This window comes from Xyrauchen texanus, chromosome 12, assembly GCF_025860055.1.
Source record: "Xyrauchen texanus isolate HMW12.3.18 chromosome 12, RBS_HiC_50CHRs, whole genome shotgun sequence".
NCBI classification, from domain to species: domain Eukaryota; kingdom Metazoa; phylum Chordata; class Actinopteri; order Cypriniformes; family Catostomidae; genus Xyrauchen; species Xyrauchen texanus.
In genome coordinates this window covers 15,424,835-15,444,862 of record NC_068287.1, presented here as the reverse complement: position 1 = coordinate 15,444,862, position 20,028 = coordinate 15,424,835, and the positions used below count along the sequence as shown (strand labels likewise).

The 20,028-nt window shown below is 43.8% G+C and overlaps 1 protein-coding gene across 1 annotated transcript; it reads right to left on the bottom strand.

The window, feature by feature from the left end:
* Positions 1–271: 271 nt before the first annotated feature.
* Positions 272–10,357, bottom strand: LOC127652533 (protein shisa-9B-like). Its single transcript, XM_052138707.1, has 2 exons — positions 9,638–10,357; positions 272–665 (listed from the first exon to the last, which is right to left on the bottom strand). The coding sequence occupies exons 1-2, from the start codon at positions 10,144–10,146 to the stop codon at positions 518–520; spliced, it is 657 nt and encodes a 218-aa protein (XP_051994667.1). The 5' UTR covers positions 10,147–10,357; the 3' UTR covers positions 272–517.
* Between the last annotated feature and the right edge of the window lie 9,671 nt (positions 10,358–20,028).

Genomic DNA, 20,028 nt, shown 5'->3' with positions numbered 1-20,028 from the left:
GGGTTAGGTTTAGGGGATAGAATATAAAGTTTGTACAGTATGAAAACCATTATGTCTATGGAAAGTCCCCATAAAACATGGAAACACAACGTGTGTGTGTGTGTGTGTGTGTGTGTGTGTGTGTGTGTGTGTGTGTGTGTGTGTGTGTGTGTGTGTGTGTGTGTGTGTGTGTGTGTTTGCGTTGGCTGTGTGTGTTAGTCAGCCTCTTAGCCTCTGGTAATTACTATCTCAGCATGTTAAATTATCACTATAGACGAAAGTGCTATTGCAGCCCACCGGACATGCCAAAAATGGGCCTCTGTAACTACTTCCCCTGTTCTCAGTAGGAGTCAAATCAAACAGGCAAAGATATTTACTGATGAATAGCCATAGGACCTCACAGCTGCTTCACTAGGTTGAAGAAGATGCATCTGCTTTGATTGGTTTGTCAGAGTGGATAGTGTCTTACAGAGTATAGTGCAGGCAAGCTAAACTGAAAAACTTAAGCGGCATGGATTCAACCTGTTGTGTGTCAGCTCTATGGCAAAAAGCAGCTGTACTTACGCAAGTTGTTTCCTGTTGCTCTGGCTTGCATGTTCTCAAAGTGTTGTCCATGCACAGACAAACTCTCCTCTCTCTCTATGTGTTCTCCTGGAGCGGTTTGGCGCATCACCTGGGCCAGGGCTCTATGGAAAAGACATACAATTCTCACTCATCTTACAATGACAATGAATTAATGTGAAGTAATGTAATCCAGTGGTTCTCAATTGGTGGAGGTCTGTTCTGATAGGGTCATGGACAGCACAGGAAAAAAATGCTAAATGCAAATAATAAAGTGCAACTAACCATATAATTGTACCTAATTAAGATAGCAAAATAAATAGTTCCCATATATTTTGTTGTAGACGTCAAAGGCCATGCGCCCATTAAACGCTGAAGTATTTTGGAGAAAAGTCACTTCGTGGAAGCTAGCCAAATTAAGCAAATGCCAATGCGGACATCCTCTAATATTTAAAATTCATGAACAAAATGGTAAAAGAGAAATACAACACTTTAAATACGGTGTACTTTTGGTATTGTGTCGAATTGCCATTTGGCGTGCTTTCACACTTGGTTTTTGATTTGAACCCGAATTCGTTTCCTCCCCCTGCCCCCGCTGGTCTCTGTTCACATCATGTTATTTGGGTCCAAACCGCGGTCCGCTTGTGTCATCAACAGGAGCACAAGTGGCAGCTGTTTTATCACTGTAACTAGGTTACAACTCAAGAAGACATTAGCTTTACTGTGTTATTGAAGTATTTAACTTTACATGCACAGAAACGACACTTGTGTTTGTCTGCCACGGATGCATTGAATGTGCAATGATGTGAAGAATGTGAGCTGCTCTCTGATGGCGATTTATTTGGAAAAAGCAGGTATGAAAAGGCATTTTACCATAATAATTGTGATTGGGAGCATGCAAAGACGTGAAATATACGTCATCACAGCCTGTTTACTTATGCGATTTGGTACTATTGCATTCGTATCAACAACGAACCGTACAGTAGTTCACATGAACTGTACCCCAGACCACCTTTTCAAACGTACTCAGGTACGGGTCGTGGGTTCACACCCAAGTTCGGAAAACAGCGTTCACATCATCCAAACAAAACAAACTTTGACGTCATTCAGAAATGAGTGAACACCAAAAATACTAGTGTAAAAGCTCCCTTGAAGTCCAATAAGGTTAGAAAAGAAAAACTGGTTCTAATTTGGAACTGGTTAATTTTTTTATTTTATTTTTTTAATACAAGGACCGTATAATTTTCAGGACTTTCAGTTCACTTGCGGTAATGGTTCTTTATTTATTTGATAATTAAAATGTGTTAATGGAACCTTTAAAGTGGTCATGACATGCCATTTTTATTATTTAAATGTTAATTGAGGTTCACTTCAATATATACAGTACTGTGCAAAGTTTTGTGCTATTTTTGAAGACATTGTCACTATAAAGCATTTTTCACAAGTGCCTAAAGCTTTTTAGGCACTTGTGAAAAATTTTGCATAGTGAGGATGTCTTCAAAAATAATGCCATAAATAGTTTTCATTTATCACTTAATGTCATACAAAGTCCAGTAAACATAAAAAGCTAAATCAATATTCTGTGTGACCACCTTTGCCCATTTCTCCTAGGTACACCTAGGTACACCTGGTTTTTCTTGGTTATTGGCAGATAGGATGTTCCAAGCTTCTTGGAGAATTCACCACAGTTCTTCTATCTCTTTAGGCTGTCTCAATTGCTTTTGCCTCTTTATGCAATCTCAGACTGACTCGATGTTCAGTGGGGGGCTTTGTGAAGGCCATGACATCTGTTGCAGGGCTCCCTGTTCTTCTATTCTAATCTTTTCGATTTGCAAAATTAATGTTAGGAAGTCTAACATTTATATTTCCTATTGACGCACTAAATCTGAAGAAAGAAATAACCATCTTAAGACAAATGCTTTTGTGAAACATCTTATGTGACTTTTGCACATTTCTGTATATTTGTATACCATGTAAAACATTTCCACACTCATTCTGACCCTCTGTCAGAAATGCTTGTTCTTGGTGCTGCTTCTCCTTCAAGCCTTGGCAGTCAACGTGACAGACCTGTTCTCTCTAATTGCCATCTCACTGCTCACCGCTGTTAGTCAGGGCTACGGAAGTGACAAGGTAGATTAGTCATTGATGTGTTGTTTTGGAAGTGGTCAGATGCAAATATCTACCATAGTGTGACATCACAATCTGGAGGAAGTAGAGAATTAGTTGTTTTGGCAGCTTGGTTTCAACAAATGCTCTTTTTGCAGTGAGGGGGAAGTTTTGAGTTCTGAAACATACAGTATTTAAAAAACTTTTTTACAATAAATTCTTATATGTCAAAAGCTCAAGGAAAATTTTATTCCTCATATCATGACCCCTTTAAGAAATCAGAATTGTTTAGAATAATTGGAATTGGAACCAGGATCTGTAAATTTCTTACGATTCCCATCCCTAATTTCTAATATTACATCTAGGCTCTGAAGCAAAACCAGTTGATAACCACTGATTCAATGGATATTTGCATTCTTCTTGACATATACTTTCTCATCAAAGTGATTTAAAAGAAAAGTTTAAAGGAGTATTTTGGATTCAATACGAGTTAAGCTCAAATGAAAGCATTTGTGGCACAATGTTGATTTCAACCAAAAAATGAGGTTACAATGAGGAGTGAATGAAAGTGAAAGGGGCCAATTTTCGGAGGGTTTAAAGATAGAAATGTGAAGCTTATAATTTCATAAACGCACTTACATAAATTATTTTTAAAACCCAAGCGTTGTTTTAGTTGTTTAAATCATCATATTTACGGTCATTTTTGGTTTAAAAGCGTTATTTTGTAATGGAAAGGAGGTTATAAAATTGGCTATAACTTAACACAGAAAAGGTTATGTGATTTTATCACATTAAAATCATGTCGATAATGCAGTTGAATGAGCTTAACTTATTGAACCCAGAACAACCCTGTAATTGTTTTTCAATACATTTTAAATAATAATGTCAAAGGCATTTAAAGACATCCAAAATACATTAATAACAGTAATTTCATACTGTACATATTATTTTACAAAGCCTCTCAATTTAACCAGTATAAGTATGCGTTATAATATATTAGACTGAAGCGAAAGTCTGGAACATTATTGAAGGGCTCTCCAATTTTTTTTTCTCCATCACAGCCATGATTCATGACTTGATATTGATACAGTCTGCAACACATCATACATTGGGGCGTGGTTTAGCCTGGGGGAAATTGATTCCCTGTTATCACAGATACTCATTCATTCCTATTAGAAAAACGGGGTGAAATATCTGATAGATTTGGCTATGTTAACAACAAAAAACACGGCTAAAAGCTGTTGTGAAGTTTTTTGCACTTCAGACAAAGACAAAAAAACCAGGAACAGTTTTTTGTTTTTTTAATCACATTTCAACCAACAAATATATAAGCCTGTAGTTGACTCGGCTGTAGTTGACCATATGCTGGATACGTGGTTTAGAGTGTTTGAGAAACATCCAAGTGGATTCAAGACTAAATAAATCATCTTATCAACAGAGGTTCCAGCAGAGACATAATGTTGAGTTAACCCCAGAGAACAAGACAACATTCCTGAGAAAACTTGACATGATCGGAGTGGAGTGTTGCTTATATAGCTTATCATGCTTAATTAATCAAATTTCTCTGGGGAAACTGTATTGTGCTTACCACTGTGTTTGGTGACATTTTTAATTAATAAAGTGAAGTTGCAATGTTGTAAAATGTTTAGGTACACAGTACTGGGTATGAATGTATACTTATCTCTATTAGCCTTTACTGCCAAAGTACTTATTAAGAAGAAACAATAATGAAAACTGCTAATGATTAAACACGTAATTGTTGTTAAATAGCATATTTTGAGTTTTGCTAAATTTTATAGTTTTATTGCATGGTTACTATTATAACCTAACCAAAGTTTAAGCCTACTTACATTGTCCACTGAGATGGTAAACTGTGTCTTCTATTTAAATCGCATTAGCCATAACACAGGTTTCACCTCTTAAATGTTAGCTATTTTATGTGTAAAAATATCATTAATGTGTGTATACAACACTTTAATAATCATATTAAGAGATATAAAAGTGTTGATGATGATAAACAAAGCAGTTAAATGTTTTAGGTATCAAATCGAATAAAAAAACGTGACGTTATTCGTGACTTAACGTGACTTAACGTGAAAATCGTTAATCGTATGACTATGCAGCTCAACAGCTTGTGGCCGCAGTGGTCATCTTTAGGCTTCTATATTTGTCGGTTGAAAGGCGATAAAATCATTGTTCTGGGTTTTCTTTGTCTGAAGTGCTAATTATATTTTTCTACTTTTTCATCATTTTGGTCACATTTTAGCTTTTTAAAAATGAACAAATCAATGTATTTAATCATTAAATATGATATTATATTGCATATATAATATTTTGCATATATAAAATTTTATAATAAATTTGTATTGTTTAATTGCATAATTTGTAGGCCGTAACCATGTCTTGAACATTGGGTGGACCAAACCATTTTAGGGGTGGGAGGATGCCAGTGTCCTCGTTCCTTTAAAATAGTAAATGTGGTAAATGCAACAATTTTCTGAATAAAGGCTATAAATGTGTTCAAGTTTTTTAAATGCAACCAAAAAAAAATGTATTTTTGGTTTTAAATTATACTTTTTAAGTTCACACTGTAAAAGACAAACACTGTGTCTGCATTCCTAGCATTTTGCCTGTTTCAGGCAACTTTTATTTATTTTATGTGCTGTATCAAAGAAAAGACAAATATGATTTGAATTTCTTTTCATCACTGAGGTATCTGTAAAATGACATGACATCAGCTCGCTTGCAAAAAGAAATACATAAAATTATTTGCTGTCCTCAAGTTGTCCCTCATTGTTTTTTCCCACAATAGAATCTTAGCATGATATTTTCTTCAAGAATCCTAACAATGCTCTTTTACATACAAATACATTTCATATTGACCACTGCTGGTTATTTTTCTCCATTAACCAACATCTTATGGAGTTTTGTGTTCTTTGGCACAGTCGCCTTCAGCTTGCTCACATGGGTTCTAAATACAATCATTATTTAATTATTTGATTTGTATACACAATTTACTATCATATTTAATTAAACTACACAATGATCACTCTAAGACTGTATAGATTACAGTTTAAATGCTTTGTAAATGCATGATTTCCTGTAAAGCTTCTTTGAAATTATGTGTTGTGAAAAGCGCTATACAAAAAAAAAAAAACTTGACTGCTGTCAAGGTCCAAAGAGGGAAACAATACCATAAAAGTAGTCCATACATCACTAAGCTTTTCTATGACCCCCGAAGGCTTGGAATAAAGTGCACAAGTCAGATGGACTACTGATATGATTGTCTTTATACTGAACCTGATTTATAGTGTTTGTCCTTTATGAAGCTTGACAGCTCCTGCTCATTATAAACTGTTTTTTAATGGAATAGAGCTGCTTAAAATATAAATTTTTATGTTCCAAGAAAATGTTACAGCATATGGGTTTTGAACAACATAATGGTGAATACATGAGTAAAAGTACATTTTCCATGTTTGGGTGAACTTTTTATTTAACAGGTGGCTTATTGTTTGAGCACAGACCTGACAAGACATACTCAAAATAAAATGGTCTATTTTAAAAGAAGACTCTTATGAGATGCTGTTCAAAATTCAGAATTAATTAAAGACAAAGACATTTAGAAAACTTTTGAGTGATCTGAGGGTGATAACACTCTACTTTGTGTTTTATCAATCATTTTCTTAGACAATGTCAAGTGAATTTTCTAAAAAGTTCCTTGAAAAGCTTGCCAGATAACCACATTCATTCAATTCCTTTACAATATACACACATTTGCTCTTTGTCTTAAGCCTGAAAACGGCTCTGTTAATGTTTTCACATTCACAATTATTAATGGCATCTGAATCACATACTATACGTGATATATTTTCAACTCAAAACTGCAAATTTCACAAAATGGAAAATAGTTTGCACCCTTGCAAATTACTTTCAGTTCATGCAACATGTCAATCATGTTTAGTTAGATACTTATATCTCACGTGACACAAACACTCTTAACCCAAACTGCTTGCTGATGCATGACGCTGGGATAATCCACGAGTCCCGCCTTCATAATGTTTTGCCAACTCAGTGCTTGCAATAAAGTGGCCAGTTGTTATTTTGACTTGATATTTTGAACATTATCTGTTTTGAATGTTAACTTCTGTTTTGTTTTTCTTTTTAGGAGCTGGGTGCTTGAGGCAGGGAGACTGGCTTCATCTCTGTATCTGGTGCTGGTTTGTTTCACTGCGTGTTGTGCTCTGCTATTTTTTGGTACTCATGTGTGTATGTTTGTGAGCAAGTGTGATTTGTGGTGTTTTCCAGGACAGATAGTGTCTTCTATTAGGCACTTCCTGCTGGTAAGCCAGAGCTCTGTTTAGTTTTGTGGGTTTCAAACAAGTGTGTATTTCTATAGGTTTGCCCCTTTGTATTATTTTATTTCAAAACTGTGATGTGAACATTTCAATGCTACAGAGTATGAAGTGCTTCCTTTTGAAACCTTTTGTTAATATATGATAAATAAAGACAATTTATTTTGTACTTTTATTCCCATCTCTTGAACTTTTTCTGGGGGAAACGTACCTGTGAGTATCTTTTTTTGTGGGTGGATTTATCTCCATATCAGTGTATATTCCCTAGGCGAAATTCCCAGGATGGCATGGTTGACAACCTTTTTACCAACATTGTCACATATTGTAACGTAGTTTCCATATCCCTATGTTTAACTTCACCGTTACTGCTCCATACTACTCGCCACACAGGTATTTACATTGATTTGTTGAACACGTGTTAATACCAGTACAAGAAATTTGACATTTCTGCATGTTAACAAAAGAAACTTGAATGGCTTATCTCATCTGTGCTATGTCTGATTACAGTTAAATGTTTCTTTTTAATGATCAAGAACTGACTGTAAAGAACAGAAAGGGTATTGAAAGAGACAACAAAATGACAAAAGGTTGCGTGGATCTTGTCTTTGGACACGCACAGAACAACTTTTACTCACAACATGCAGTGAAAGTATCTTGAGGCTGAATACTCCACTACTATACTACACAATTACTGATATATACACAGTTGCCAAATATATACATTTTTAGTCCATAGTGCAAAATTTGGTTGCAAATGCGAGAGAGGTCCTCTCGTTGTAGTGGAGGGTTGTGCATAGAGTAAAGGATTGATCCATAGCTTTTGAGAATCGATATCGAATCCACCAAATTTAAATAAATATATTTAAAAAAATGTATAATTATTCGAAGAAAAACTATTTGCTCAGCCACATTGCCAACTGTATCTATTGGGTGGAGGGAAGAATCTCACTCTAGAGACCATTTTATTTGACAAAAATGTAGACGCAGCCATAAGTGCAAGATGTGTTATCAATATTTTAGTTTTCCAAGAAGAGAAAGTGTATATCTACTAAAAGTAAATTTTGTCAACATTTAGGAGTACACTGGCATACGGATACCCTAAAAGCTACCAGATATGGACTAAGTCACAAAACACCAGTTTTGATTTCATGGGGTCTTCAAAAACCGTGGACATCCAAATGACAGATTAATTTCCCCTGTGCTTTGATATGGTAAGAGTAACCTTTTTTTGTGGAGATAAGTCAAAATATTGTCATAAAATAATTAAAATAGTAAACTCAGTATGATGTAATATTCAAAAGGAACTTGATTAAAAGGGTGTAAATTGCTCCTTGTGGGTGGTTGATATTGCCCATGTGAGTTATGTTTGTGCTTACGCTTGTATGGGTCAATCTAAATTTAGTGAAAGGTGAGTGCACAAACAGAATGTCCTTGAAATATTAGCATCATTAGCTACGGATCAGTGTCCATTATCCTATTAATGTCACGGACACCTCTTTACTGATGTGTAGAAAAGTGAGCGCATGTGAGTGTTCTTTTGTTTAGAGTAGAGGTTTTTTAGAGCCAAAATCTGTGCCCCACCGCAGAGATAATTGGAGACTTATGGAGATGTTGATGGATTTTTAAAACACTGCTGCTCCACAGTTGAGTTAGTCAACAATGCCACACATATTTTGTAGTATACCTGCTCTTTCATCAGCACTTTACTCTCTATCTTTACATTTTATTGAAAGAATTTGTTTCTTGGTTCATAAGTTGCTTTTAACATTCCAAATCATAAATATCACTTCTTGCACTTCAAATAAATCCCTATTTGTGAAAGATATTCTGTGGTTCTGTATGACAGTACTGAAGACTTAATAATAAACAGATGGGCACATTAAGCTAGTAGAAATTGTAGAAAATGAATAACTAAAAGGTCATGTTGATAAGTGATATGTTAGTGTAATTCTTGAAAGCTCTGAACTTCACTTTAGCAACCCAGAGGAAGACATCTGTGCTTCATTTCTGTATTAACTTTGTTTTAAATGTTCCTAAAATTCCTTTGAAGAAGTATGGACAGGTAAAAATGAGACAATTGTTGTGGTTCAGTATAGAGCTTTAAATGAATGTGAATAGCATAGCTCAAATATGTTTATTTTGAATGTGACTTTTCAATTGCAGATATATGTAGCCTACAGTTTGAGCACAGTTTGTGACATTGTTGAGATTCTTTGAGATCCCTCTACACTGAAATTTGAACACTTGAACCTAAAAGTGTGCTTCATGTCATAACATCTAAACAAACTGGTTTGATTCAAGTGAAAAAATATTATTTAACGTGTCTGACTCAATCTGACACCAACAAAACTAATTTTAAGGGTTAGATTGGGTAGAAATGTCTCCTTGAGGTAACACTTGCCGGCAGTGTACATTAAAATCTCATTAGGAGAAACAATTAAGTGAAATTAAGTAAATTGAATTAGCATTTTTTTCTTTCCTGTGAGATAAACAGCTCAGCTCAACAGCAACACAAACAAATGACTGTCCATCCGTCTCTTGTTTTGAACTTGAACTCGAGACTCTCAGTTAATCGTTTAACAGAATGAAACCTAAATATTGAATTTACATATTTACAATAATAATCCCAAATCACTTACCTGGACATGTTCTCCCTATGTGGTCGATGCGCCTTCTCCAAACCAAGTTTGGTGAATATCCCGACCAACGCCATTATAGCAACAACTCCGCATATGAAATACACAATCAAATTAGTTTTATCCTTAGTCGGATCGTGTTGGTCCATCATCTTCGGCGGTGGTCTACCCGTCATGGACCACGGTGGTGTGTCGTAGTTTTTACAGGTCGTCTGATCTAACCTGGAGTTTTTAAACTCGCAGCAGAACCTGAAGCCACAGGTCCCGCAGCAGTAAAGGTAACTGCCCGTCCGGCACACGAACGGAGGATCCCACTGACCCATCACATCATAATAACCCCGACATCTGTCCTCCGTGTGAGGGGTCTCGGAGAGACCGTTTTCTCCGTCTCGGGAGTCGTTAGTCCCCGACGCCGTCACTAAAGCATCCAGGTTCTTCCCGGGTTCTCCCACTGCGTCGCACACGAGAACTTTCATCAAAAAGTAACCTAGTAGTAAGCCAGTGCTTTTCATCCTGCGCTCTTCTCTCCGGCTGATCTGACACTGAAAGATAGAGATGGATGTCTTTTGTCATGAAGTGCCAGCACGCATATCTCCATCAAGAACATCACCACCATCCGAGATGATGGTCATGTTTGGGGAGACTTCAGAGCCACGAGTGGGTAATGGAGGATTTGAAGTCTGCAAATGTTTGATTATAATTAGATTTCTCTCACTCCAATGGTTTCTTTACAACGAATACGGGTTTGGTTACTATTATAGCCTATCATAAAGTCCAGTGGTCTCACGCACTTGGGTGCGTTGAGCGTCTCAAACGCAATGAGCAGCTGCGCGTGAACTGAGCGCTGAGTGAGACTGAATGCGTAATGATGAGAGAGGAGGAGGAGAGAGACCCAAGTATGGGCACGTGGAAGTAACAAAAGGATTGAGAGAAGGAATGAGAGAGCGAAAGCAGAAATGTGTCCGACAATGTCGATGGCAATACAATTCTAATATAAATAAAATGTTTATGCGCAACTAAAACAAAACGACCAACGCAGCGTAGAGTGGCCAGTTCTTTTTACACTTATTATTGATGATTTTGTCTATTTGTTTTATATAGCATTATACAGTATGATGTCTCGTTTGAACATGCCATGTTGTTTGGCTCTCTGCTGCAGAGAATACGAATTCTGGGAATAATGAGAACCTTATAGGCCTAACCTACGTTTGAATAGGATTCACACCTGTCAGCTCAACATAACTTACTAATGCAGTGCTGCAATACAACCAGTTTTCTATTGCACAGTCATTTATTCTCCATAAAAAGAAAGCTAGACAGCTTTAAAAAATATTTACATATTTTTCTCAATCAAAAGATTTAGGTAACAATTTACATTCATGTTCCCTTTATTAAGGGTGTACAAAGGGGTTCATTATTGACAATTGAGTCATTTACAAATGCATTATAAGTCATTGATATGCAGTTATAACGACATTAATGAAAATGCCATGCTTGCCAAATAAGGAGCATTTTAACTTAAATGTTATACACGCTTAATAAATACGCTTAAATATACCTGTATCAATCAAAGACATACAAATCATTAAGGTATGTCACAATAAGACTAAAAGGTGGGATTATGTCATTTTGCAGTTGTCCACTTTGTGTTTAAGATAAATATTGTACTGTCTTGACTCACTTGTGTTTGTCACTTCCCTTGTCATGTGGATGTCAAAAGAATGGTGCTGCTATGAGTGGTGTCCCAACTTATCTTTTACCGTTAAGTCCTCTGGGAAAAAGAAAAAAACTTTCAGGTCTCCATGCTCATTCACAGCATAAATAATAAAGCCTGATGTCTATTAAACCATACTGTATGTTTCTAATGTTGCATGGTAAAAAAATAAATAATAATAAAATATATATATATACATACATATATATATATATATAATATTAATGGTAGAAGACTGTAAAAATGTGTAACGAATGAGGTCGGAGTCAGACAAGGGATGAGGATCCAAATGCGGGTTTATTGATTAAAGGAAACAAACAGGCATGAATAAACAAAACTACCACGATGGGCAAATGAAAACAAAACACGAAAACACAGGAACTGGAACACGGGAACACAGGCATGGAATAAACAAAACTACCACGATGGGCAAATGAAAACAAAACACGAAAACACAGGAACTGGAACACAGGCATGGGAGCGAGCACAAACTACGTACAACAGCATTCAACGACAGACAAGGACTAAACCAAAAACCAGGATATAAATACAAAAACATGGGAAAAAGGGGCCAATGAACAAACAGAACACAAACTAGGTGACAAGGTGATTAACAGAAACCAAAGGCAAATTAACAAGGGCAGGTGAAAACAATGAACAGTGAACACGAGGGAAAACAAGACTATGGAGGTACAAGGGTAACAAAAGTGAAAACTAAGGAATAACAAAAGTGACAAAATTACAAACAAAGGGCAACAGTGAGACAAGACAGGGTAACCGTTACATAGCCCCCCCCCTCAAGGATCGGATACCAGACGATCAACAAAACAAAAAAAACAGGAAGAACAACTGACAAATGACAGGGGGCACAAAGGGCAGACAGGCAGTCCAGGGGGCAACGAGAGGCAGACCGGCAGTACGGGGGGTGACGAGGGGCAGGCAGGCAGTCCAGGGAGCAACGAGGGGCGGACAGGCAGGCCAAGGGGGGCACAAGGGACACGGAGACAGACAAAGGAGGGCGAGAGGGCAGATTAGCAGTCTCTGGGGGGTGTGTGCTGGGAACCAAGTCGGGTGGCCTGGGAGCTGGCCACAAGGCAAGGGCCGGTTCAGGGGACCTGGGAGGCAACCTCAGGACAGGGGCAGGTCCCGGAGGCGGAGCTGAGAGGGGCTCTGGGGACGAAGCTGTGGGAGGTTCTGGAGGCCCAGGAGGCGGAGCCAAGGGAGGCGGACCCATGGAAAGCTCTGGAGGAGCAGGAGGCAGAGCTGGGGGAGGCTCTGGGAGCTCAGGAGGCGGAGCTGAGGGAGGCTCTGGGGGCTCAGGAGGCGGAGCTGAGGGAGGCTCAGGAGGCAGGACTGAGGGAGGCTCTGGAGGCGGAGCTGAGGGAGGCTCAGGAGGTGGAGCCGAGGGCGGTGGCGCCGTAGGCAGTTCTCGAGGCGGAGGCCTGGAAGGCTCCGGGGACGGAGCTGTGGAAGGCTCAGGAGACGGAGCCGAGGAAGGCTCTGGAGGCGGAGCAGCAGGTGGCTCTGGAGGCGGAGCCGCAGGAAGCTCGGGGAGAAGAGCCCTAGGAGGCTCGGGAGGCAGAGCCGTAGGAGGCTCGGGAGGCGGAGCCGTAGGAGGTTCATGAGGCGGAGCCGTAGGAGGCTCGGGAAGCTCTGAGGGCGGAGCCGTCGAAGGCTCGGGTGGCTCAAGAGGCGGAGCCCTGGAAGGCTCGAGAGGCTTGAGGGGCGGTGCCCTGGAAGGCTCGAGAGGCTTGAGGGGCGGAGCCCTGGTAGGCTCGAGAGGCTTGAGGGGCGGAGCCCTGGTAGGCTTGAGAGGCTTGAGGGGCGGAGCCCTGGGAGGCTCGAGAGGCTTGAGGGGCAGAGCCCTGGTAGGCTCGAGAGGCTTTAGGGGCGGAGCCCTGGTAGGCTCGAGGGGCTTGAGGGGCGGAGCCCTGGAAGGCTCGAGAGGCTTGAGGGGCGGAGCCCTGGGAGGCTCGAGAGGCTTGAGGGGCGGAGCCCTGGAAGGCTTGAGGGGCGGAGCCCTGGAAGGCTGAAGAGGCTTGAGGGGCGGAGCCCTGGAAAGCTCGGAGGGCGGAGCTCTGGAAGGCTTGAGAGGCTTGAGAGGCGGAGCCCCAGGAGGCTCGGGAGGAGGAGCTCTGGAAAGCTCGGGAGGCTTGAGACAGAGCCCTGGGAGGCTCGAGAGGCTTGAGGGGTGGAGCCCAGGTAGGCTCGAGAGGCTTGAGGGGCGGAGCCCAGGTAGGCTCGAGAGGCTTGAGAGGTGAAGCCCTGGAAGGCTTGAGAGGCTTGAGAGGTGGAGCTCTGGGAAGCTCGGAGGGCGGAGCTCTGGAAAGCTCGGGAGGCTTGAGAGACGGAGCCCTGGAAGACTCGAGAGACTTGAGAGGCGGAGCCCTGGGAGGCTCGAGAGGCTTGAGGGGCGGAGCCCTGGGAGGCTCGAGAGGCTTGAGAGGCGGAGCTCTGGGAAGCTCGGAGGGCGGAGCTCTGGAAAGCTCGGGAGGCGGAGCTCTGGAAAGCTCAGGAAGCTCGGAAGGCGGGGCTCTGGAAAGTCCAGGAGGCGGAGCTCTGGAAAGCTCAGAAGGTGGAGCTCTGGAAAGCTCAGAAGGCGGAGCTCTGGAAAGCTCAGGAAACTCGGAAGGCGGAGCTCTGGAAAGCTCGGGAAACTCGGAAGGCGGAGCTCTGGAAAGCTCGGGAAACTCGGAAGGCAGAGCTCTGGAAAGCTCGGGAAACTCGGAAGGCGGAGCTCTGGAAAGCTCGGGAGGAGGAGCCCTAGAAGACTCGAGAGACTTGAGAGACTTGGGAGGCGGAGCCCTGGAAGACTCGGGAGGAGGAGCCCTGGAAGGCTCGAGAGGTGCTGGCTCTAGGATGGGCACGACCACTGGCGCTGGCTCTTGGATGGACCTGGCTACTGGCACTGGCTCTTGGACGGTCATGGCTACTGGCACTGGCTCTTGGACGGTCACGGCCACTGGCACTGGCTCTTGGACGGTCACGGCCACTGGCACTGGCTCTTGGATGGTCATGGCTACTGGCACTGGCTCTTGGACGGTCACGGCCACTGGCACTGGCTCTTGGACGGTCATGGCTACTGGCACTGGCTCTTGGACGGTCGAGGCTTCAGGCGCTGGCTCTTGGACGGTCGAGGCTACAGGCGCTGGCTCAGGGACGGTCGAGGCTACAGGCGCTGGCTCAGGGACGGTCGAGGCTACAGGCGCTGGCTCAGGGATGGTCGAGGCTACAGGCACTGGCTCAGGGACGGTCGAGGCTACAGGCGCTGGCTCATTGAAGTCTGAGGCTACAGGCACTGGCTCACTGACGTCTGAGGCTATCGGCACTGGCTTACTGACGTCTGAGGCTATCGGCACTGGCTCACTGACGTCTGAGGCTACAGTCACTGGCTCGGGGACGGTCGAGGGCTCAGGCTCGCTCACAGTGACATGCGAGGGCTCTAGCTCGCTCACCGTGGCTGACGAGGACTCAGGCTCGCTCACAGTGACATGCGTGGGCTCTAGCTCGCTCACCGTGGCTGATGAGGACTCAGGCTCGCTCACAGTGACATGCGTGGGCTTTAGCTCGCTCACCGTGACATGCGTGGGCTCTGGCTCACAGACCGGGGCTGGCGCGGGCCAGGAGGCGGAAGCCCGTCTTCTCTCCTCCTCGGGCAGACGAGTGGGCCGCGCTGGCTCATGGAAGGCGACTGGTGACGCTGGAACGCTGTTCCTGGTCGGCGTGACTTCAGGCTCGCTGGCCAGGGCAGGCGTAGGCTCTGGCTTGCAGACCGGGGTAGGCGTGACAGGAGGAGCCCCGGACGGCTGAAGGGTCTCCACAGTGGGTGGAGAGGTAGGGTCCTTCTCGGCGAAGCTCACGGTGTACGGCGAGCCGCAGACCAGTAAGGTGGCCTCTAGGAAGTCGTGGAGAGTCCAATCACGTGTAGCCGGCGGCAAACGCCCCTGAGCTAAACGTGTAAAGTGTCCCTGAAGAAAACCACCAGGGCTGAGTCCGGGAAGTCCGTGAACTTCGCCAGCCGAGGAAGTCGCTGATGTGGTCTTCAACAGGGCGGTCCTCTTGTTTGAGGCTGAGCAACCGGTAGTTGGTCCGAATAACCGCTGGATCCATTGTGTGGTCTGTCGCTCTGTAACGAATGAGGTCGGAGTCAGACAAGGGATGAGGATCCAAATGCGGGTTTATTGATTAAAGGAAACAAACAGGCATGAATAAACAAAACTACCACGATGGGCAAATGAAAACAAAACACGAAAACACAGGAACTGGAACACGGAACACAGGCATGGAATAAACAAAACTACCACGATGGGCAAATGAAAACAAAACACGAAAACACAGGAACTGGAACACGGGAACACAGGCATGGGAGCGAGCACAAACTACGTACAACAGCATTCAACGACAGACAAGGACTAAACCAAAAACCAGGATATAAATACAAAAACATGGGAAAAAGGGGCCAATGAACAAACAGAACACAAACTAGGTGACAAGGTGATTAACAGAAACCAAAGGCAAATTAACAAGGGCAGGTGAAAACAATGAACAGTGAACACGAGGGAAAACAAGACTATGGAGGTACAAGGGTGACAAAAGTGAAAACTAAGGAATAACAAAAGTGACAAAATTACAAACAAAGGGCAACAGTGAGACAAGACAGGGTAACCGTTACAAAATGATACAGTAAAAAAAAAAGTGAATTGGTTAACGGGTGGTTACATTAACGTAATATATACTGTAAAAAAATATACAATATTTAAAGCTGCACTATGTAACTTTGTGCTTTCAAGCGGCATCTGTGGTTGAAACTTAAAATTGCAAGCAATTTGCGGAAGAATATATTACGTCAGTCGTGTTCTTGTACTGCTCTTCTGGCAGATGAATCTCCCAATTTGAGTTTACCCAGACATCGACTGTGTGTGATCAACTGGAGCTTGACTGGAGCTGGAATGATAACGTGCTGTTTTTATGTTGATATTATGTTATTGTCACACTCACAGAAAGACAAATAAGGCAGATGTAAGTAATATTCAGGTTTATTGATGTGCCGAGAGAGCGAGGTGCAGGGTAGTGTTGAACACGAAGACTAAGGAGAACAGGACAACAGGTAAGTATCTTCAGGTAGGATGTAACAGTTGAGTAGAGTCTGTAGCTCACGAAGACGAGACCAGACACAGAGGTGCAGGAGACTGAGACTGAAATAGTGAGTGTAATCATGATGTACAGGTGCCGGTGATTAGAATTCAGGTGATTGGGATCTGGTGTAACAAGTGGGCGGGAGTGATGATGTGGATGGCTCCGTGACAGTATCCCCTCCTCCACGGTCGGCTCCTGAAGACCGGAACCCACGACGACGGGGACGGCCACGACCTCTGGGTGCAGGACGAGTGGGATGTTCCTGGTGAAACTGGGTTAGCAAGGAGGGGTCAAGGATGTCGTCACGCGCTACCCATGAACGCTCTTCTGGGCCATACCCCTCCCAGTCTACTAGGTACTCCAGACGATTGCCCCGTCGTCGTAAGTTGTTGATGGCTTGGACTCTGTAGATGCGCTCATCAGTTGCGACTTCTGGAGGAGGAGGTACATCGGGTTCTGCAAGGGGAGGAGACAAGGGTTCAGAGTAGGGTTTTAACAATGAAACGTGAAACGATGGAGAGATACGGTACTATGCTGGTAGGTTGAGCCGGTATGTGACATCGTTGAGCTGCCTCTGGATTGTAAAAGGACCTATGTAGCGGGGACTCAGCTTACGACAGGGCAGGCGAAGACGGATATCTCTGGTAGACAGCCATACCTTTTGTCCTGGTTGGAATCGGGGTGTCTCAGATCTTCTGGCGTTGGCTTGGGTGGTATGTCTTCGCACTGCCTGTTGTAGATGGACGTGAGCTGAGTCCCACACCCTCTCGCTCTGCTCCAACCAGTGATTAACAGCTGAAACCTCAGACGGTTCCCCAGACCAAGGGAACAGGGGAGGCTGGTATCCTAGGATGCATTGGAATGACGTGAGTCCTGTGGTTGATTGACGGAGTGAATTTTGGGCATATTCCGCCCAGGGAAGGAACCGGCTCCAGCTGTTCTGGTTCTGGTGGCAGTATGACCTCAAGTACCTCCCGATCTCTTGGATCTTGCACTCAGTCTGGCCGTTAGTTTGAGGATGATAGCCGGAGGATAAACTGATGGAGACTCCAAGGAGCTTGAAGAAGGCTTTCCAGACTCGGGAGATGAATTGAGAACCTCGATCGGATACTATATCCTCAGGAAGACCGAAATGACGGAACACATTCTGAAAGAGGGCTTCAGCTGCTTCGAAGGTTGTGGGTAACCCTCGGAGAGGAATCAACTTGCAGGCTTTGGAGAATCTGTCGATTATGACGAAGATGCAGGTATAGGACTCTGAGGGTGGAAGGTCAGTCATGAAGTCAATTCCCAGATGGGACCAAAGACGACGAGGGATGGGTAATGGAACCAGTTTGCCAGCGGGTAGTCGATGGGGAGTGTTGGCGATGGCACAGACTGAGCAACCCTTGAGATATTGGGAGATGTCTTGGGCCATAGACGGCCACCAGTAGCGCTGGCGAAGGAGCGAGAGGGTTCGCTGGCTACCTGGGTGTCCAGAGCCCGGAGAGGTGTGAGCTGAGTCCAGAAGGGCTAGACGACAAGATGTGGGGACGTAGATACACCCTTCTGGACCTCCCGGCGGAGCAGGTTCGGTTTGGGTGGCGAGTCGGATATCTTCGTCTAAAGCCCAGAGGATAGGACTGACTATTATGGCTGGAGGGAGGATGGTTTCAGGTTTGGAAGGTTCAGGATCAGGTTGATGGAGACGTGAAAGAGCATCAGCTTTGGAATTCTTAAATCCAGGTCGGTAAGTAACTATAAAGTCGAACCTCGTGAAGAAGAGGGACCATCTGGCCTGGCGTGGATTGAGGCGACGAGCTTCTCTGAGGTATTCTAAATTTCGATGGTCTGTGATAACCTCAAACTTGTGCTTAGCTCCCTCCAGCCAGTGTCTCCACTCTTCTAATGCCAGCTTGATGGCGAGGAGCTCCCTGTTGCCGATGTCATAGTTCTGCTCCACCGGGGACAGCTTGTTTGAGTAGAAGGCACATGGACTGTGAAAGTACCGCTCCCACCCCAGTGGAAGAAGCATCTACCTCCACGGTAAACAGCAATTCTGGATCTGGATGGGTTAGGATGGGAGCGGAAATGAAGGCTTCCTTGAGAGTGGCGAAGGCGGTGGTGGCTTCTGGATTCCAGGACAGAGACTTGGGCCGGGATTTGAGGAGAGAAGTGAGCGGGGAACTAAGAAGACTGTAATTATGGATAAACCTGCGGTAGAAGTTGCCGAATCCTAGGAATCTCTGGAGTTCTTTGATGGTGGTTGGTTGTGACCAGGTTCGGATTGTGTCCACCTTCCTCTGGTCCATCTGGATGCCTCTTTGATCAATGATGTATCCAAGGAAGTGAACTGTAGAAGTATGGAACTCACATTTCTCTAGTTTTAGATAAAGGTGTTGCTCTCGAAGACGCTGGAGTATCTGCTTCACATGGTGTCGATGTTCTGTGAGGTTCTTGGAGAATATCAGGATATCATCGATATACACTATGACGAACTGTGGAGAAATTCTCGGAGGATTTCGTTCATATAACCTTGGAAAACTGAAGGAGCATTGGACAGTCCATAAGGAATCACCCGGTACTCATAGTGCCCTGAGGGCGTCATGAAGGCAGTCTTCCATTCGTCGCCCTTACGGATGCGAATTAGATTGTAGGCACTTCGTAAATCTAATTTGGTAAAGATGCAGGCACCACGTAGTTGTTCCAGGGCTGAGGGGACCAGAGGAAGGGGATAACTGTACTTTATGGTTTGGGCATTAAGAGTCCGGTAGTCTATGCAGGGCCGCAAGCCTCCGTCCTTCTTCGCCACAAAAAAGAAACTAGAGGTGGCAGGGGATGTAGAAGGACGAATGAAATCCTGACTAAGTGCCTCAGTGATGTACTCCTCCATGGCCTTCTGCTCCAGGATGGACAGGGGATAGACTCGACCCTTGGGTAGAGTCGCCCCAGGTAGCAGGTCGATGGCACAGTCCCATGGCCGATGAGGTGGTAGTTGTGTTGCCAACCGCTTGCTGAACACATCCTGGAACGCCCGATACTCAGAAGGAATCTCCATCTTCTTGTCAGACTCTGGGCTCTCAATGGTAGTGGAATTAATGACGATAGACGGACTGGTAGCACTGGAATGGAAAGGAGAACTAGACACCTTGACCACAGGAGTTAAACAGGACTGATGACAGGATGAGCCCCACTGAAGAATCTCACCAGTAACCCAGTTTATCCGAGGTTCATGTTGGAGTATCCACGGGCGTCCCAGGATGATGTCCGCGGTGGATCCTTCCAACACCAAGAACGAAATCTCCTCGGAATGTAGGCAACCTATGTGGAGTGTCATGGTGGGGGAGAAGTGACATATGCGACCACGACCCAGCGGCTTACCCAGAATAGTATGAACCTCTAGGTTTTGGGGACAGCGTTTCCTCTTGATGTTGAGCCTTTGAAGGAGGTTGTGGGAAATGAAGTTACTTGCTGATCCGGAGTCGATGAGAGCTTGTGCTGGAACATTGGAACAGGCTGTTACAAGGTAGACAGTAGTACGAGTCAAAGGTGCAATCTTAGGAGA